This window comes from Centropristis striata, chromosome 15 (genome assembly GCF_030273125.1).
Source record: "Centropristis striata isolate RG_2023a ecotype Rhode Island chromosome 15, C.striata_1.0, whole genome shotgun sequence".
Taxonomy (NCBI): Eukaryota; Metazoa; Chordata; class Actinopteri; order Perciformes; family Serranidae; genus Centropristis; species Centropristis striata.
In genome coordinates, this window is record NC_081531.1 from 26,176,912 (window position 1) to 26,198,724 (window position 21,813).

At 38.1% G+C, this 21,813-nt stretch overlaps 1 protein-coding gene across 1 annotated transcript; it reads right to left on the reverse strand.

Moving 5' to 3' along the window:
- Window positions 1-1,771: 1,771 nt before the first annotated feature.
- On the reverse strand, window positions 1,772-21,113 carry LOC131986622 (lissencephaly-1 homolog B). The gene is made up of 11 exons (XM_059351671.1): window positions 20,955-21,113; window positions 11,529-11,845; window positions 9,304-9,388; window positions 9,132-9,206; window positions 8,798-9,004; window positions 6,931-7,099; window positions 6,712-6,814; window positions 6,317-6,545; window positions 4,796-4,897; window positions 4,555-4,711; window positions 1,772-2,945 (listed from the first exon to the last, which is right to left on the reverse strand). The coding sequence occupies exons 2-11, from the start codon at window positions 11,558-11,560 to the stop codon at window positions 2,872-2,874; spliced, it is 1,233 nt and encodes a 410-aa protein (XP_059207654.1). The 5' UTR covers window positions 11,561-11,845; window positions 20,955-21,113; the 3' UTR covers window positions 1,772-2,871.
- Between the last annotated feature and the right edge of the window lie 700 nt (window positions 21,114-21,813).

Genomic DNA, 21,813 nt, shown 5'->3' on the forward strand with positions numbered 1-21,813 from the left:
GAACCCTGTCGTAAGATGAAATATATGCTCAGATCTGTGCTGGTTTGATAAATGAGGGCCACTGAGCTCCTCACACTTTGTCCCCATCATCACTACACGACCCTTGTGCTGTAATAACTTCCCTTTTTGGCCTCTGCATCATGTTTTACTGCCTCCTCCCTGCAGCCTACAGGACAGATGAAAGGTGTGGCGCCTGCACACTTGCAATCCTGGCAACAGTTGCCAGGAAACAGCAGAGCACAGAGAGTAATTGCCGTGTGTGTGTGTGTGTGTGTGTGTGTGTGTGTGTGTGAGCAGAGAAGTAGGCTGGGGTAGTGTGCATAATTGATAAGGGGGCCTGAACTGTCCCTGCTCCCTCCTGATGTCTCTGCCTCTCCAGTGTGAGTAACAGTGTTGAACCTGAGGAACACTCGTCACCAGTTATTACACTTTCCTCTCCACAAACACTTCCTCCTCGCTCACAGCTCATGTTTCAGAAAAAACACAGCCACTACGAGGTCAGGACTGATGTGTTCTTCCTCTATCTGAATCAATAAGAGCATCGACAGCTCAGACTGAAGTCACAGAAAGACATTCAGCAGCAGACCAACATCTGTGTAGCAGAGCAGAGTTATACATAAATAATATTCGCTGTCTAGAGCTGCAGTTCACCAGTTTTCGTCTAGTGACCCATTTCTTTCCAAACGCTTCACTCTCAAGATTTTAAGTTACCACACCAAACTGTTTTATTAAAACCAGCTCTGAGTGTTGTGGGCTGCAGACTGTCCCTGGTCTCCATGATTCAAAAGGATTTTTCAGGTGTGATTTTTCAACTGTGCCACAACCAAAATATTATAGAAACATGCTGCAAACATTCAGTTTTTGGGGCTTATTAAAAAAAAAAAAACTCTAAAGCTTTTTGTATGGGTAACCAAACTGAACTGCATGCTCGGATTAAAGGTTTGTTGGCAGATTCCTGAACTTTTCACTTCCTCAAAATATCTATTTCAGTCGCGAACAGCCTCCCTCTACAACTAGTCTTGATATTTGAGCATATCCAGAATCTGTTAATATCCAAGTCTCTCATAGTGTTTAAAGCAAGGTTATAATAGTTTGGGATTTTTTATTAGTTTTAGTTTCGTTGTGATTTTTTGTTTTCTAATTCAGTTAGTTTTAATGAGTTTTTAGAGTGAGTTTGCTGGTTTTAGTTTTTTTTTTTTTTTATGAAAATGCTTAATTTTAGTTTAGTTTTTATTAGTTTAAGTGTGAGTTTTAGTTTTGTAAAGCGGTATTTGTTGGGTGCAAGATCCAAAAAGGTCATAATAAATGTTTCCTTTATTTCCTCTGTCTGATCCATCTCAGCCCCAATACGTTTATTAAGTCAGAAAACCAGATAGATTTGATTTCATATTAACCAAAAGGTTTACATATGAAAAAAGTTGACAAAGACAGAAATGAAGGACATTTTCGCTATAATTTTAGTTAGTTTTGTAACCACAAAATATAGTTTCAGTTAGTTATCGTTTTTTTTAAAACTCGTTTTTATTTCTAGTTCAGTTAATGAAAATGTTTTTTCAATTCTAGTTTTCGTTATTTTTGTTAACTATAATAACCTTGGTTTAAAGGACATGTGGTAAGTGGCACCGATTAAAAATATGCTCATAACTACAAGAAAACAGCATGAGCCCTGAAGGTGTGCTACAGCGTCTGACCTCACTACGACTCTGTGCTGGTCAGACTCCCTCAAGTTCTTCTTCCTCTCCTTTTCCTCAAAAGAAAACATACAAATAGATAACTTATATTTACAGAATTTTATTTCATTATGTTGCAAACAATGACATCCAGATATATTGATACACAATTTTTTACTGTGCGTGTATGTGCATTTGTGAGTGTATGTGTATGTGTGTGTAAAGAGAGCAGTGAGACCACAGAAAGCAGAATGAAAATCCCGTGTGAGGGAGCCCTCGTAGGGTTAACAAGGCAGAGATAGCGAGCAAGAGGGCACTGGGCGATTTCTCTGGGGCGACGGACACACACACACACACACAAACCTCATTAAAAGGTGAGCAGACTTTTTCCTCTGAAAACACACTGTAGCTGTGGGGCGTGTGCCTGTGCTCTCAGCAGCGTCGGGATCGTTAAGGTCCTGTGAGTTTCGACTAGAAAGCAAGTTTGTTAAAGAGATAAATGGATGAACAAAGTGGGTGAGAAGCTCTCTCTCTCTCTCTCTCTCTCCTCGGAGCGTCAGAGAGAGATTCTCCTGTCGTAATATACAAACACACTCACGATGTATACACACATGTACACGTGCACTCGCCCACAGAACCTTGTGTGATTCAACAAGCGAGCTGCTTAAACCTTTTTTCTCTGACTCCTTCTCCTCCTCATCACCATCCACAACTATGGAAGCATGGAGTGAAACTAAACAAAACGTAAACCCTGCAAACCAGGGGCGCCATTGGTTTTTTTTTCCGTGCACTGTCAGTTAACTGGAATCCACCTGCGCCAGCACACAAGGATTTCTACCCTTTGACCTGACAGGAAGTCATGACAACAGTATGCAAATTCGGCAAATTTAACAGTATACAATTTTTTTTTGTTTGATTCACCATGCAAGGAATACTTCTTATCTTTTGAGTGTGTTTATGTATCAGAGATTGCGTGACATTTATTAAGCGTACCCTACATCCAGAATAATTTACATAAAAGGACAATAGTCGTCTTAATAGGGCTGGACCGATGTAGGGGGAGGAGAGGGGAGGGGAGGGGAGCAGACGGGGGAGAGAAGGTAAAGCGGCATGGTCAACTATGGTTTGGAGTGCGAGAAGTGAGGGGGGAAGGAGGAGGGGAGGGAGAGGGGGCGGGGCTTCAGGGCGGTGGGAGGCGGTCTCAGCGGCACTCCCAGACTTTGACTGTCTGATCGACGCTGCCCGTCACCACGTAGGGAGCAGTTTTGTGGAAATCTGCAACAGAGAGAAAGAAAAATTTTCAGGGACATTTAAAGGAAGATCAATAATTTGAACCTCAAGGCAGAAATAACTTTAACAGCTTAGTACGAAATCCACTGGTAATGATCGTGTTGTGAAATCTTATCAGGAAGTGAGTGACATCACTACCAAAGTTAAGCTTAATTTTAGAAAAACTGACATGGACACTTTTTAAAACTGGTCCTTTGACCTCAAGATATCTGGATGAAAATGTCTCTACAGACATATCCACATTATGCTGATAATTTGCAGTTTGAGGCAAAAAAGCACATTTTCTTGTATGTTTAGGGACCCCAGGATGCACAAATATTCACAGTGAGCTGCATAAATGGGGTCTGACTGGAAAGCTGAGACTATTGTGGATTCAATGAGTTTTCTCAATGAGTTTTCTTCATGTGTGATGATGTTAGTGAGTGAAACTTGAGCTCAGTGTATAAAATGAGCTGCTGAGACCTCTAGGATAATCACAGCCTCTTGAAACTTTACAACCACAAACTAGAGACCCAGAGCATTCAGAGGATGGATGGCTTTACACACTATATTAACAATAAGGGCTTTCTAAGCAGGCGACACGAGTGCTCGCCACACAAAAAATCTACTAAATGAGGTTTTACAATTTTTATCCATTCTTGAGTCAAAAGATGGGTAACATTTAGCACCAAAATGTGTGTAACAAATGGTATCAACCTAAAAATTGCTGCAAAAACGTGTGAGACAAAATTGTGCATGGCCTTCATATACTCATATCATAATGTTATAACCCTTCTACACAATTTGTATGTGGAATCTACTGTTGACCTGCTATCTCTCCCTTATATTCTCCCTAAAATCTATTCTCTATAAAAGAGGGAAAAATGTTTAAAAAGTGAGCTTTTCAGCTTGAATTTAGATTCAGATCAGTGTTGCCAACTTAGCGACTTTGTTGCTATATTTGGCAACTTTTCAGACTCCTCTAAAGACCCTTTTTTAAAAGCGACTAGCGACAAATCTAGTGACTTTTCTGGTGTTACTGGAGACTCGTTCCTACTCTTTTTAACGAGCAGCTTGGTCTGCCAGCAGACCCTCCCTCACCCCAAAGCAAGCACAAGCGGCCCAGTCCTCCCGCAGCAGTCTCTCCCAGCTGCAGTCAGACAGCAGGAGATGTTAACCCCTTAGCGTCCAGTCTGCAAATGAATCGCGCATGTGCGAAGTCGCCCCTGGCTGGCTTACAGTCAGAGTCTCTTTTGGGTCACTTTTGCCAGTCCCAAGGCCGGATAAAGGAGGAGGGTTGGAATTGTGACAGAAGACAAATTTAGGGTATTTTTTACTCACTTTTTGTCTTTCCCACAACATTATTCCTCTCTCCTACAGTGTCCATTACAATTACAGGCACATGGTCAATAATGCAAATTAGGCAATGACATCATTTAGCAACTTCTAACACTTTTAGGACAGGGTTAGGGTTTCCTTACTGAGGAGTTGGCAACACTGGTTCAGATTACTTTAACCTCCATTTGATTAGCATGAAATATAAATTTGTCTTTGGCACTGACACACACAGCATCAGTAAACACCACACACATACAACACAGTGGCTGTGTCTCACCCAGAGAGGTAACAAAGTGTTCATGGGCACACAGGGTCTTCATGCAGCGTTTGTTCTTGTAGTCCCAGATCCTAATGGTCTTATCGTCAGCACAGCTCACTATGAATCTTCCTCCAGGGTGAACCAACACCCCGCGCACCCAGTTATCATGTCCCACCTGAAGAGACGAGACCAGTTACCTCCACTCCTCTCAGTCATCAACAGTAAGACACAGAGACAGTGAGAGAGACAGAAGACTCACCAGGGTCATAAGGCAGATGCCGATGCTGACGTCCCACATCTTAATAGTTTTATCTCTGGATCCAGAGAGGAGGAAGGGACCAGGCTTTCCACTCTTTTTGGTCTGCAGAACACACACAAAGAAGAAAAGAACAGAGAGTAGCTAAAAAAAAATACAACAAAAGATGCTTCTTGAGTAAAAAAAATAAATAAGGTAATTTTCTCTCAGTAGTCAGTTCAGATAAATTCAGTGACTTTTCATCTGGCACAAAATATTCGGTTGAACAAATGTTAATGCTGAATGAAGATGGTAAACATGACACCTGATGCACAGCATATAAGCATTATCATGTTGGCTTTGTGATTAAAAGGGAAAGTTCACCCTAAAATGTAAAAATACATATTTATCCTCTTACCTGTTTTGTTTATCAACCTAGATAGTTTTGGTGTGAGTTTGTACATCCCTGTTGTTGTGAGGAGCTTCATCACTTTTTAGAACAGTTCCTGCTTGAAAACTTCTAGTCTAACTGGGCGTGATTCCTGGAAAGAGTCATTGCTGTCATTTTTTTCCCGCACTTTCCAGCATCACATGCCACGTGCCTTATAGTCCCATTATTTTGGAGAAAAAGCCGATATTTACATGGCCGATATCTCCAGCACACTGACTCTCACACAAAACAATTCAGACTGATAAATAGAGCCACAAGTAAGTGGAAAAATATGTATTTGTGATTTTGGGCTGAGTTGTTCATTTAAGCTCATAGCACAGTAGCATAGTCATAGCATAGTGCAGCCTCACAGAGCTGCTACCATGTCTGTCGCCTGGGCTACAAACAGATTATTATGTAAATGTAATGTTTTTAAATACCTCACAAGATAAGATAAACATAAGTATGGCGAGTTGTTATTCACACATCCTCAGCTGTTTGTGACTGACTCGGTAATTTGCATCTAAATGTTCAGACTGTGAAAAGTCTAATTACTGCAAAACAAACTGCCAAGTCTGAAACACCCTGAAGCCATCTAATCTGTTGGGATCAACTATTGTTTTAAAGTGTATTAATATGGTATAGAGCTGCAACAATTATTCGATTAATCGAACAATAATCTAACTATTTCAATAATTGAATAATTGGTTTGAGCAGTTTTTTGAAGACAATAAGTCCAAATTCTCTGATTTCAGCTTCTTCAATGTGAATATTTCTGGTTTCTTTGTTCCTTTATGACAATAAACTGAATATCTCTTTGGTTTGTGGACAAAACAAGAGATTTGCGGACAAAACAAGAGATTTGAGGACGTCATCTTGTGGTTTGGGAAACACTGATTGATATTTTTATACATTTTACTGACCAAACAACTAATTACAATTAATCGTTTAAATAATCAACAGATTAATAGATAATGAAAATAATCGTTAGCGGCAGCCCTAATATGGTATACGTTTCTTCACTGCACATGCTATAAACTGTCTGTGGGAAACCGTCCAGCTGAACTAAACGCTCACAATGGTCCTCTGTAGGTAAGTATAGTAACTGATCATACCTCTGAGCCCGTGGCCTCCAGGATGGTGGGGTGAGCGCTGTCAGGGGCCCAGGCGATGCACTCCACCACATGTTCATGCTCCCGCAACTCTGCTTTGCACTCCTTCGAGGCGACCACCCAGACGCGCACTGTCTGGTCATTGGAGCAGCTGGCAATCAAAGAGCCGTCCTGGTTGGGACGTACCATCCTCACCCACTCCCTGTGTCCCGTAAAGGTCTTCACACAGTACCTGCAGAGGGACGTATGGTCAGATAAATGAAGAAAGAACAGCTTTTATCAGAAAATACTGCAAAAATTTTAGGAAAACTAAGACGGTGGGAAGGAAGACGGAAAATATGGAGATTCAAAAATGAAAAATAAGGAACAGTCAAGTTAAAACAAGACTCGACACTTACCCAGTGGCCACCTCCCACATCTTGATGGTCTTGTCTCTGGAGGCGGACACTATGTGGTCACCATTTGGCATGATGGCTACAGAGGACACGTTGTGATCGTGGCCTGGACGACACAGTTAAGAGTTCAGATGAGTAAATGGTTTTCAAACCACCAAGACAGATGTGGAAGAAATTGTCCTCCTGTACTGAAAGTGAAATTTAAAAATTAAAATCTCTTACCATGCATTGTCCGGATGCACTCAAACCCCTGAAAGTCCCAAAGTTTGATGCTCATGTCAGCTGAGCATGAAGCCAGCAGCTTTCCCGTCTGGTCGAAGGAGATGTCCTGCACAGAGTCTGTGTGGCCCTTCAGGGTCCGCTCAAAGTCCCCTGCCTCATAATCCCATACCTGTAAATACAGAAAGTAAAAATCAGTCAGGGAGGAACCTCAGTCTGAGTCAGTTATCAAACACAGGTGGAGGTCTAATCTAAAAATCAAACAGGACTATGACACTGCTGATTTTGGCCAATTTAATTAAGCTATAATGATGTAAGTGAATGCGAAGTCCAATGTTGAGTCAGTGATGAGTCAAATGTTGTGGCTGTATTCAACAGGCTGCATGAGGAGCAGGTTAGATAATCTGTTTAGACATTAAAGACCCTCTGAACCTCAACAAGCCGTTTCAGGATTTATTTTTACATTTCACTGAAATATACAAAATCTATATAAAAGGCTAAAAGTGGGAACAACTCAAACGCGTCTTTGAAATTTATGCATCTATATTGTTTTATGATTTCTGTCATTATAACTGTGTTGTTCTGCACAAATTGTTGAACATAGTGGTTGAGAACATCTTTTCAGCTAAACTGATATTTTATAAATGAAATCATCTTCAGAGATTGTTTATTTAATGAATGAAAGGGCTGGAAAGGTAAGAAGGATGCGTTTAAAGAGAATCAGATTTGCATGATTCCCAAGGTGCTGCGCTTTGGGAGTGTTGCCTCTGACAACAGAGCATCAGCCCATCTTCACACAGATGAGCAGTGACAAAGCAGAAAGAAGAAACAGTGAGGAAGGGAGGGAACAGGGAGGGAGGAGGAGGATAAAGGGAGGAGGCAGGGGGGTAAAAGCGTGTGGAAGCAGAAACAGTGAGGATAAAAAGGGAGAGCAGCCTCAGATGTGCAGCACAGCTTTGATCTGAAGGGTCAGAGCTGCAGAGGCTGTGCTGCATCGCTCACTGATTTCACGTCTAAATGCTGCCGCACACAGATGTCACTTTAATATTCCTGATACACATTTTCGTTATCAAAGCTTTCCTCAGAAACAACATCTCAAAGATATTACATTATGTGAACAAAAGAAATGCAAAAGGAGTCCAGACAGTTCCAGAGTACACATGGGACTTCTTCATGGATAAACTGATGAATATCTGAGTGATAATACTGTTAAATATGTTATTTAGGTCACCTTTGCAGGAGGTCAAGACTGTGATGTCCTCTTATCTTTTTCAACTTTGAAATTAACATGTTTTACAATATTAGCAGTATTAGATTATCACATAAGTATGCAATATATATCAATACAACTTCTCCCAGTGCATTGTGATACATGTGTAGAGATTTGCCAGTTGTGACAGAGCCCAATCCATTTATCGGTTGATATTGAGCTATCAAAAGGTAAAGACGAAAGACGAAAAAAAAGGTAAAAAACGAAAGCGACAGTAAATTGCACACGTACAAGGTAAATACCTAAAAATCACAATACATATTAAAAAGTGTCATCCAAAGTATCATATCAAGAGAAAAGCATATTGTCCCAGCACTAATGTGTAGAGTTGCCAGTTGTTCTCCAGCTACACAAAGTATAATTAAACACAATCTTAGATAACAACTCCACAACAAATCCAGTGTTTGTTGAAACTGCTTTAGAAAGGTGTTGATCATTCGTGGATTGTATTTAATTAGATTGTACAAAGTTTGTGCCATCCCCTGCACTTTCAAAACTCCAAAACTTAATAAACAAACACTCATGAAGTGCAGATTTATGTAACAACTGGCAACTTAAGTGTGTAAAATCTTGTTTATCTATAAAAAAAAGCACACACACCTTGATGGTGGCGTCCTCAGAGGCTGTGACCATGACGGAGAAAACCGGGTGGAATATGACACGTGTGACCGGAGCGCGGTGCCCACTCAGGTGGTATCTCTCTGGGGGACGGGGGATCCACTCCTTGGGGTCTCTCTTCTGACTGACAGATCCTCCGTGTGTCATCTCCTCCTTCGCCTCGTTTAACTTCGACTCTAGCTCCATAACCTGACGACGAGAGGGGGCATTAGATTTGTAAAAAAGCTTAAATAAAGTGTTTGTATTTACATTTTTATTGGTAGATGTACAGCTTTTATCAAACATATCAGATACATTTAAAATACATATCTCTTACCTTCTTCTGTAATCTGATGACTGAAGTCCATTTCTTTTCCAAAAGCCCTGCATACTTTTTATCTACCTCTTCATTCTATGAGCAGAGAAAAAAGACAAGACAATGAAGAAGGGATCCACATTCTTCTAAGTTAAAATTTATATTTTTGTTGTTTGTTTTGGTATTTTCTTACCATATCAATCTCGGCCTCTTTCTTAAAGGTGGAGTAGGCCTCCTCGTACCCATTGGAACGGAGATAGTCGGCTATAGCTCGGTTTCTGTGGAAAAGTAAAATATATTTTAAAGATTTCCCAGTTTTTTCTGCATCTTCACAAGTTTGGTCCTCCTATACCCTCTGTCAAGCCAAAGTGGTCCGTTTTGGTGCAATTTAATTCAATTATGCACAGAAAAATGCCAACTATAATCAAATATGAATTAGAGCAAAGTGAGGCTGTGATTTAGAAACTATTAGCTCCACCTTAACAGAAATGCTGGTTCCTCCTTAAAGAAAAAAGAGGAGACCACGCCCTGTATAACAGATGGGATTCATGTTTCACGGTTCCATCTTAAATGACAGCAAATTTAACGAAGCACCAAAAGAAATTATAAACCTTTATAATTATAAACCAATGAAGAAAACAAAACATTGTAATTGAAATCACTGGGAAACTGTTTTGTCCAGCTATGGAAACCAGGCAGAAACTGGCCACAAAGAGAAAAAAAACTTGCATGTACGACACAAGGACAGGGCAACCACAAGCACATGGAAACACAACCTTAAAACACTGACACAGTTATATAAATGAGTGGGGCAGCTCTTTTATGAGACGAAGGCTGAATATTTCATGAGTAACGGTGCTAAATTTAGGCTGCAGCTTCAGGGCACTTTGAACGACTGATAACTGTAACCCTAAAACTGCTCTGACATGCACTCTGAGACACCACTGACAGGAGGATTTCCCAAACCATTCCAAGCAAATCCTTCTTTTAAACTCATCAGAACATAAACAGAACATGTTCCTTCAACAATAAGGGTTAAAGCATGATTTTAGGAAGAAATGTGTGCTGGTTTGTGCTGTCTGGGCTGGTGGAGTGTTGAACTTGGAGGCAGCGAGGCTCAGAGATGGAGTTCATCCTCCTCCTCCCCTCCCCCTCACTCCTTCGCCATCATGTGGGTTATGAAATATTCACTAAGCAGCTATCAAATGAAGCACCTTGAAGCTCACATCTCTTCACATTTCCTCAATGATTACACATTTTTGTAAAGGGCTGCACAATTTTAAAAAAAAGTGTGTATATATATATATATATATATATATATAAAATTGTGATTATTTTGACCGATGTTGCGATATGATTCATAGCATTGGTGTGAATGAGCTTTTTAAAATATATTCAAATGATCATGGTGTGATCTCAACTAAACAAGTTTTTTGTGAAGTCTCGATTTGTAGGCTGGGACATCATGCAGCACAACAATACTGAACTGAAAATGTATTTTGACACACATTTTGCACCATCCTGCAATTTGGATATTATGCTCGTCCATGTTGCCTGTCAATTCGATTAAGTGTGCAGCCCTAAAAGGTATGCACTTTCTCAACATTCTGCAACATCTGTTTTTGCTCCTTTCACATTTTACTCACTGTATCCTTGTTATTCACTGCAATACATATAAATCTATAAGTCCTGCAGCTCTGTGGAATCAGCACAATCATGTCTAGAAGTGGGAGCACCTCAAACATGTCTTTGTGCAGAATAACAGTAAAAATGACACAAATCATAAAAAAGTGTAAGTTGAATTTCTCTGATAAATTGTTTTGGAAAAAATTGAATACGACAGAATTTGTACATAAGCGCTCCAAGTGTCACGATTGTTGTGAAAACAGTTTCTCTACATATTGGAGTGTTGTCATGTTTTATGTTTCAGCCTCTTGATCTCAGCAGAATCAATCATGGCTTCACAGTGGCGCTGAGGAAATGTTTTTAACAGGATCTGGTCATTTGTTTATTTTTATTTTTGGAAACATTGTAAATGATGCATGTAGAATAAACTGATTCTGGCAGAAATACCACTATTTTCATAATCTATGTTTCGTTCAAGGACCGTCGGGAAGTTCAAACTCGGACTATAATGCCCGTTTTTACAGTTTCTTTCTACACTAAACTGATATTTTTGGCAATATCTTAAAGAAAACATTCTTCTGGTGGGGTTCTGAGGGTTAACATACTCCACCGTTTCCTATCCAGAGAGGAAAACATGCAACACGTCTCTGCTTCTTGACTTCGAGGTATTGCCAAAAAGCCCACGTGAGTGAACATCTTCATTACACCACAAGTGTGTTTGTCTGCATGCCTGTTCTTGTTTGCATGTGTAATGAGCCTGCACACTCAAAATATTTACAACCAGGCACTCACAGTTCATCTCTTTGTCTCTGTGACAGCACCATGGTGGCTGCTGTTCTCTCCCTCCTGGGGGAGGCGAGGGTGAGGTGATGTGCTGAAGGGGCGGGGGGTGGGGTGGGGTGGGCGGGAGTCTGGCTGGGAAAAGTGCAGCGAGGATGTGTCCGATCCCTCGATGACAGTGACGGTTCCTTCAGAGACTCGCAGGTGGCGAGAAGAGTGCCACGTAGAGGGATGGCACCGGAGACGCTCCTGTCAATCAACTGTCAGGGCACGGCTCCACGAGGTTTCACTGTCTTCAATCTCACTTAGAAATCAAACAAGCCCATCACCTGACGGAGGGAGAAGAAAGAGACACCGGTAAAAAAAAAACTGATGTTAAGTAAGAGTTTGAAGCAGATAGATAGAAGAAATACATACAGGACTGAAAGAGCAGTTATTATAGCACAATCAGTTGATAAATGTGAATACTCCCAGTAGGGCTGGGCGATATGGACCAAAAGTCATACCCCGATATATTAAGGCTGAATATCGACCTATGATATATATCCTGATATTTTTAATCGCAAAGTGAGAGCAAATGTTCAGTCAAAGTCAAAGCCAAATATAACATGTCACAAGTTTATTGAAAACGTTTATATTGTTTAAGTGAACATAAACACTGTACAACAACAGGAGTACCTTTTTTAACATCAAAGTATGAAACAAAATAGGCCAATATTTTTCTGAAATATAGTTAATGAGAAAAGAATAACGAACATTACAAAATAACTATATCTGACAAACCTTAGTAAGGGCAGCATCTATATATAAAGATTTTTTTTTTTTTTAACTATATCGATATATGTGATATGGTCCAATTCCATAATCACATTTATAAATATATCAATATATTTTTATATCGATATATCGGCCAGCCCTAACTCCAAGTAGGTTACAACACAAGCCATTTTTTTAGATCTATGAATGCAAAGTTTAACATTTAATTGAACAATACTGGGAAGGAGAGCTGAGCAATTCATCTTTTTTATAAATTACCCCAAATTCCTGGTTTAGGATGATGTTTAAAAATGAAAATGAATTGTCAAAAACTGTAACTTGGGGTAATAACTGTGCAGAACCACCACCAGGTAAAATATCAACAGTAGCATGCACTGTTCCACAGCATTCAACACCTAGTAAACATCTGACGCCGAGTCTGTAGCTGCAAGCTCACCATCACTCTCATCTCTGTGATCAAACCAGCAGCACTATGTCCACTTTTTTAAAATGCAAAATATACGTGTAGCTAGGGGTTGTGCGTGTGCTGATGCAAATAATACAACCAAAACACAATGACTCTGCAGTCTGTTACCAGCATGGAAAAACATCTTAAAATAAAACTGAACTGAAATTCACTAAAAGCATTACACTATATTACTGACAGCAATATAATGTAATGTAGAGTAAAATGGGAGAAGTATAAGAGGTGGTAGCATACAAAGCACTATATTAATACTTATATTAATAAAACTGCGTACTCACATATGTCGTAGATTAATGTGATTATACTCACAGGAAACATGAGAAAATGTAACATGTGTCCCTTTTAAATTACTTTATTATAAGTTTGGTTTGCAGTAAAAACAAATCCTGATAAAGACTGATGAATTTCAGTTACGGAAAGGTCTTTCCTTCCTCGTCTTATAAAATAAAAAACAAAACTTATTTAAATAAGTTCTTTGTCTTGTGTTGTTTGTTTATTAGGGGAAAATACAAATTAAAATTGTAAATTGGGTGTGTTTTGAAAAAGATCTTAGATTTTTTATCACCCAGCTCTACTGGGAACAAGAAAAAAAAGGGACTCTTTGTCATCTTCCTGTCTGTTATGCACTGATGCAAATGTCCTCTGCCACTAGTAGAGTATATTCAGAAAATATTTACTGTACAACTTTAGATGGGACGAGCAGCACTTCTCTTCCTGCTGCAGTCCTGATCTCAACCTTTGGATGTTGCATTTAAGCGTGGGATCATTTTAAAGGAAGCGGCTGATTCTTTGTGGTAATTATCGTATTAAAGATGTAATTCTCAGGCTTCATCCAGTGTGCCAGAAATAAATGCTTTCCCTCACTGCAAGACTTTAAACCTTTTTTTTTGAAGGCACATTTAATCTGAATTTTGGGACAATAAAAGAGCACAGATCAACAAACACGCTGACAAATCAAAAAATGTCATTCAGTGATTGTAAAGCTAATCAGACTCTTCACTCCCCAAGCTTCTACTCTGCAGGCACCTGGGGCCACAAAGCACTAAGCTGCTTAGCGGCTAGACCAGACAACCTAGAGAGTGTGAGTGTGTGTGTGTGTCTAAGTGATAGAGACCACAAGTCCTCCATACAGCTGACGGTGCAATGTAAAGAAGGGACGGGACGGTGGCTAACAGGATTAACCCCTGACACACGGAGAGGACTTTGACAGCAAGACGTCCTTGTCTATGTTGTTGGCTGCTGCACCATTTCTCTGTCAGATGCTGCTTCGACCGACAAAAGAAAATACAAAATTGAATTATGCTCAATTGGAAACTGGTCGTAATATTGAGATTTTTCTTCTTTACAGACGAGCAATTCCCGTCAGTGACCGTCACATTTGTGCTTACTACTGTGAGTAAAAACAGCAGGTATATCACACTCTCAAAGTACACCAGACTCCATTGACAAAATCAGTGTTTTTACCGTGTCGTAAAACATATTTCATTCAGTCGACAGAAATTAAAATTAAGCTCAGTGGGTGGTGAATAAAGGGCTTATTTTTGTCTGGTTACATATTTTTTACCTCTAAAAAGACTAGACTAAACATTAGACATGTGTTTGCCAAGTACACCAGACTCAGCAGTCTGGTGATGAATTTCATCTTTACAGATGAGCATTTCCCTTCAGTGAAAAGCATGGCAGCTGCAGCAGACAACAAAACATTTACGTTTGAATTATCCTAGAAAGAAGTATTCTACGCTCAGGTGCTCTGAGCCGAGCAACAACGTGGTTCAAAAATAGTTTTTTGACCAAACAGACCAACCTTCAACTGAGACTGCTGAGCTTCACCAGCAGCAGATAAATGAAAAATTGACACTACGAGGTGTCAGCCAGGAATATAAGTATTAATTCTTGCAAGTGTCCTCCAGTTATCGCACTGAAAGGAAATATAAAGTTATCTCGGCTCAGTGCGAAACAGCAAGAACATGATCAGAGTCATAAATCAAGATGGAGAGTTCAAGGCCATAGGTCTGTGTAGTAGGCTTATCAAAGGCAAGCGGTTTGTTAACAACCTGACAGATCATCTGAACTATTTTTCTCCTAAAATGCAACAATTGTTTTGAATTAATTTACACAGATTCTACCAAACTAGGAGGCACGGTTTGCAATGTTTTACATGAAGCATCTGTTGGTGTGTGGACGCTGCATGTGGTCAGTTCCTAGTGAGAAATAAATGGCTTACACCTCTAGAACAGTTTTAATATGTTGGCATAAAGTCACAAATTTGGAAGAACTCGAATCTTAGATAAGTGACGAAACAGTTCAAATGATCAAATAATTTGTGAAGCAAAATGTTATAATAAATGCATATAAATTATGTGAATATCTGCTATTTTTCTGTTTTATTAACGTCGTCTTTTATCCTGCATCTTTCTGATTGTAAACCTCCTCCCCCACTGAGCACTATCTGTTAACATCAACACTCCCCAGTGCTCAGAGCAGCCCTGCTGACCAAAGTTTACAGCATTGCTTCAGCTAAAATGGAAAGCTTTCGCTCAATTTAGGAAACTCTGTGAATCAGTTTCATACCCAATGTTATGATGCCTTTTGACACAGTAACTTCTCTTCTTGCAAGGTTAATATCGTTAACGAAATAAGGAAACTAGAATTGAAAAAACTTTTCGTTAACTGAAATAAAAATAAAAACTAGTTTTTTAAAAAAAACGATGAAACTGTATTGTGTGGTTACAAAGCTAACTAAAACTATAGTGAAAATGTCCTTCGTTTTCATCAATGTCAATTTTTTTCCCCATACGTAAACCTTTTTGGTTGATATGAAATCTATTTCATCTATCTGGTTTAATGACTTAATAAACTTATTGGGGCTGAGATGGACCAGACATTTTCCAAAAAGTAAAAACTAATTAAAACTAGCAAACTCACTCTAAAAACTAATTAAAACTAACTGAATTTGAAAACAAAAAATCACAACGAAATTAAAACTAAAACTAATGGAAAAACCAAAACTATTCTAATCTTGCCTCCTTGACCTGTCAAGCATCCATCTTTACCACCAAGCAAGTGGCCGCCGGGCAAGAGTAAATAGCACACTGGATTTTGGCGAGAGCTTTGTGAAGTAAAAGGCTGCAGTATAAGATTTGGGGGACCCCTTTGCTGTCTTAGTACATCCACTAAAAGTGCCAGGAAACATTTAGGAACAGGACTTCTTTAAAGAGCAAAATCTTTTTCATTTAATCAGAAACGGCAGCTTTGTCGCTATCGCCAAATACACCACACTCTATTGACAAAAATAGTAATTTTATGTGTCCCATAACACACCAAAGAAGTTTTAGGAAATTAAAAGAGCTACTTAATACGCCTTAATTCCATTATAAACAGAGCTTCATTAAGGGCTACTTTATGAATGCCTACAATTACAGCGAGACAAATAAAGAACTGGAGACATAACTGATCATTGAAATCATTAAAACCTCATCATTGAATTTATGTAACGATAAATATAATAACATAAGAATGCAAGTACACCGTTTCAAAGACAAAGGAGGTCGTTATGACGTTGTTATTTTGAGACGAAGACAGAAGTAGTGCGACCAAAAACGTCTCAAACTCCGTGAAAAAAACAAAACAAGCAAACAAGCAAACACTTAAGTACTACACCCAAGTCTAATATAATGGTGGGGAAAACCCTGCTATATTATTGCATCATGTTGGCGAGCATGATGACCACATTTCATTTACCTGTCACTGAAAGTACTTGGACGTGACTCAGAGTTGGAGCAGCCTCTGTCTGCCTCCACTTATTATCACAACAATCAAATCTTATCATATCATCTTGTTTGAAACTGATATGGAAAAGGTTAACTAATCAAATGATTAGGGGTGGGTCGACATATCGACATCATAAATAACGTAAATACATTGATTTATGTAACATACGTGGATAAGTTGTAAGTTCGCTGAATGATTGGAAACAAGAAGAGGAGAGAAAGAAAAAATGTATTTTGGGTAAATTTGTTGTTATATTAATAGATAGATTAACCTTTTCATCAAAAAAATAATAAAAAGATGAATAAAAAAGGTAGGTGCAGCTCGCAAATGATTAATCTCCCTTTATGCTACAATATCAGATTATAACAGGAGTTATGGCTCAAAGTTTGACTTTCATTTTCAGTTTAACAAGTGGCCAAATCAATTGTTATGAGACAGACTTTATCTCTGTTTTCCAAATTAACAGTATCCTGGTATATTTTTACACTATGCAGAAATGTAAAGGTGTGATACTTATATAACATGAGGATTATCTGAAGGCTTTCCCACAGGATATCTGATGATGACGGTGGACTGTGAGTTACATATCATTTTAAACTGTATTGCTTTGGATTTTGTCTACTAGTAAAATAAGAAAGCAAGAGTTACATCACTTTAGGTTAACACAAGTTTGATACTAAGTCAACAACAATTATTCTGATTTTCAATCAGTTGATGGGTCTCTAAAATGTCAGGAAATAGTGAAGAACATCGGCACAAAAGGCCAAGGCAACATCTTTAAACAGCCTCTCTTCTGTTCACAGTCCAAAACCCAAACATAATAAACTGCAAAATAGATAAATAAGCAGAAGAGCAGAAAATTCTCACACTGGAGAAGCTAGGAACAGACAAACTCAAGACAAAATCAAAATTCTTGCTTAATAATTGAAATAAAATTCTATTATTTAAACATTTTCCTGGTTTGTTTCCTGTCAACTAATTGTTCTATGGGCTCATAATTTACTTTGTTTTTTTCTTTTATGTTCAATTGTCTATCAATGAAATGATTTAATATATAATTCATCTGTTCTAACTCGCCAATGACAAAATAAATAAAGCGTCTGGAAAACAGAAGTATGAGCTTTCCTTACCAACACACTATGGAGCAGCTTCTTTCCTCAGACTGTCCAACACCACAATTCAAAAAAAAAAAAATCCTTATTGTTGTGTGGCATACAGGGACTACAACTTGCATTTTGTTGTGCAACCATCTGTTGTAGAATGCCAATAAATAAAAAACCCATAAATAAATACCAGAAGTTTATGACCGGTTAAGCAGAAGTTGGACAGCATAAGGTGGAAGAAAAAAAACTATTGTGTGGGTGGTGAGGAAAAAGGTTAATACTGTACTGGTCCTGACAAAGATTATAATATCTTTGGATTTTTCACTAGTTTTAGTTTTAATTTTGTTGTCATTTTTTGTTTTCAAATTCAGTTAGTTTTAAGTAGTTTTTAAAGTGAGTTTGCTAGTTTTTATTTTTTGGAAAATGCTTGGTTTTAGTTTAGTTTTTATTAGTTTTAGTTTTTTTGTAATGAGGTATTTGTTAGGTGCGAGATTCAAAAAGGTCACAATAAATGTTGCCTTCATTTCCTTTGCCTTATCCATCTCAGCTCCAATAAGTTTATTAAGTCATAAAACCAGATAGATGTAATAGATTTCATATCAACCAAAAAGGTTTACGTATGAAAAAAGTTGACAAAGACGAAAACGAAGGACAGTTTCACTATAATTTCAGTTAGTTTTGTAACCACAAAATACAGTTTCAGTTAGTTATCGTTTCCTTTTTTTTTTTAAACTCATTTTTATTTTTAATAATTTTATTTTATAATATTTTTTTTCCAATTCTGGTTTTCGTTATTTTGTTAGTTTTTGTTAACTATAATAACCTTGGTTCTGACTTTATGAATGGATCAAGTCTGAAGTCAAATCTGACTTAATGAATAAAACATTAAAACAGGAGTATAGCTGAATTTTGAAAAATCGTGAAAAACAAAAGGGCAATTAAATGGGCCACCAGCTTTCAGTCATCATGCTGTGTGTGTGGAGCTGTTGTACAGTGCCCCTCCTTATGGGTGACCTTCAGGCCAAAACACGTCCTCGCAGGCACAAACTAAAGCACAAGGCAATGTTTGACTACAAACCAAACATGGAGGAAAAACTGTTATCCCTTTTAACTGGCAGCCTGCACTACTTCATTACATTTGCCTCAATCAATGATGTGTCTCTCTCTGTAGAAAGATTTATTGTGATAGTGGTCTACTGCCCTACAATAAAAACACTCAGTTCAAAAGTTACTCAGCCTTCATCTGAAGCTTACTGCATGAGATATCAACACCAACAATCCGATATTTAATGTGACAAGGCAGCAACAGAATATTAGAAACATAAAACCTTTGATTTTCCACTCATTTAAGAAGCATTGTACTTTGATGAGTGTAGTAATTTCCATTCAGAGGAGAAAAATAAAAAGTAGGGATGTAGGATGAAAATATTCATCTGCCTCACACAAAAAAAAACCATTACATTTGTAAACATCTAAGATACAAATCTAGTTTGATTTAATTTAAGATATAAATCAAACCATAAGATCCTGGACTACTTTTAAAAACATTAGCACAAAAAATATCTTTACAACATGAAAGATTCCTAACATCATTACAGGCAGAGGCCTTACATTTCATGCTATGCAGCTACTGGACTATCAAAACATAAAACATTTGATTTTCTACTTATTTATATTGGTTTGGGGTTTATTGAACCAGAGAAATATAAGTAGGTTCTTCCTTTTTCTTTTCCCAACCTTTTGATCATCTTGCAACTAACGATTATTTTCATTTTCGATTAATTGAAACGATTAATCAATTAGTTGTTTGGTCAATAAAATGTTGAAAAATATCAATCAGTGTTTCCCAAACCACAAGATGATGATGAATCTCGACTTATTGTCTTCAAAAAACTGCTCAAACCAATTATTCAATTATTAAAATTGTTGATGATTAATTTAATAATCGATTAATCTAATAATTGTTGCAGCTATATATATGTGTGTGTGTGTGTGTGTGTGTGTGTGTGTGTGTGTAAGTAGAAGTAGGGATGCAGGACGCCAGGTAGCAGATTTAAAATATTAATTTCCCTCAAACAACAAAATACATTTTTAAACATCTAAGATACAAATCTAATTTAAAACATTGAGGATCTAAATCTAAAACGTTAAGATATTGGAATATATATAACATATCACAACATAATTACAGGCAGAGGCCTTACATTAAATGCTATGCAACAGCACCTACTGGGCTACCATAAAGTATTCAACCAGGCAGCAAAAAATCACCTAATTTAAAAGTTTTTCAAAACCTAAAGTTTGATCTGAAGGCCTTGTTTATAATCAGTATTTCATACTGATTTTTCAGTCTCCACCCTGATTCTGAATCCTCGAACATCACTAGATTACCTAAATGGAGCGTGTAGTACGCATGGAAACAACCAAAAATTGTCTAAATACAGCTTTATTATTTTAAATGACAGTTATCAGTTAAAAATAAATCTGGCTCTAGTGACGTCTTTCCCAGCTCCGATGGCCACAAGGGCAAAGTTGCAGCAATGGCTCAGCAACGCCCTTTCAGCTAACGTTAGCTTAGCACGATACCAGGAGCTGTCAGTTAGAGAGGCTGGGTTATATTAGCTGACACACACACACACCACAACAAAACACACACAGGGCGTTGGTTCACGCCGAAGAGTAGCCAAGCAACGTGGTCTTCAGCTGTAAATAAAACAGCTACAAATAAAGAGGAATGAGGTATAAGTTTGATTATATGGCTGTTGGCGTCTGCAGTTATTCCCGAGAAACGTTACTGGTTTAACTGACATAACGGCACATAAACTAACAGGTTTCCGCAATGAATATGGGTAATAGTTAAAAGTCAAAATATAGCATTTATGTATGTATTTTTAAGCATCAGAATCTTTTTGCTGTAGAAAATACGGCATCAAGCTGACCGCCCTGAAGTTAGCCTAGCCTAGCCACGTTAGCTCATCCCCGAAACAGCTTCCATAAATAGCAGTGCTAACGTTAGCCAGCTAGCCGGGATCAACAACAAGTGTCTGGGGACAAAATCACGCATCAACCGAGAGGCTCTGAACTGGCTTTAAGATTAAAGTTAAATTATGTAGAGCTCGTTATTATCACCGTTAGATTACCTTCAGGTTCAGTGTTTAAATCGATGCCAACTTTGCCACTTAGCTTAGCGTTCGGCCTCTCCGCCATTTTGAGATCGGGACGGGAGAGCGCAGACTGCAGGCAATCCGTCGTCAGAAAATAACAAGTCTTTCTAAGTGCCAAAACAAAAATGTAGACGCGAGTAAAAAGCCGTTAACTCACCGTGTGACTAGTGTTCATTCTCATGTCCGCCGGGCTGCTGTGGTTAACGGGGGAGCCTGGTTCTGCTGCGGTACTGGGACTTTCCTTATCACCGGCTCGATCCGTCACATTTCTCCTCTGAGGTTCCGCCGCAGCCCGGCCCCGGATAACGGTCGGCTGGATAACGGCCGCGCGCACGTTGAGGTGGGCGGGAGCGCGCAGCGTGCACCTCTTTCAGTCATGGAGTTAGAAAGAAAACAAAAAAATCTGTTGAAAAATCTTTACCATGCCATGTTGGTATCCGTTTTTTCAGCGTTACCTCACCTATATGTCTTTATAACTAATTTTTAACTTTGACTTACTTGATCAGAATTTTGAACCCAAAAGAAACAAAGGAAAACATAAAATCTGATCTTGAAAATTATGTTTCACACACAGAAATATAACATACAACAGGTAGATGAGGAAAATATCTAGTTCTATATTTTTATACTAAATATATTTGAAAATATCTCTGGTTTGACTTGGCCGAATATCATCAAAAAAAAAAATCTGGTATGGAGTTTCAAGCCAGTACTTTAGAGGGAAGCTGACGGAAAGGCTCGATTTGCTCGTTGCTTCATTTTTAAGTCTTCACATCATGAAAAAGTAATGTTAATATATATAATATAATCCATTTATAAAATAAAATTCATTGATTGAATTAAATTAAATATGTTAATAAAAATAAAATACAATATGTTAATAAAATTGATTAAATAAAATGTACTGATAAAATAAATTACATTCATGTAATAAATAAACAAACATTAATACATTGATAAGATAAATTAAATTCAATAAAAATAAATAAATAAAATAAATTGATAAAATAAATATA

Excerpts from the sequence above, each read along its gene's own strand:
- LOC131986622 (XM_059351671.1), bottom strand. The coding sequence starts at position 11,560 with ATGGTGCTGTCACAGAGACAAAGAGATGAACT. Across the intron at positions 9,389-11,528 it reads CAGAGACAAAGAGATGAACT|AAACCGAGCTATAGCCGACT; the intron begins GTGAGTGCCTGG and ends ACTTTTCCACAG. Across the intron at positions 4,712-4,795 it reads GCATCTGCCTTATGACCCTG|GTGGGACATGATAACTGGGT; the intron begins GTGAGTCTTCTG and ends TCGTCTCTTCAG.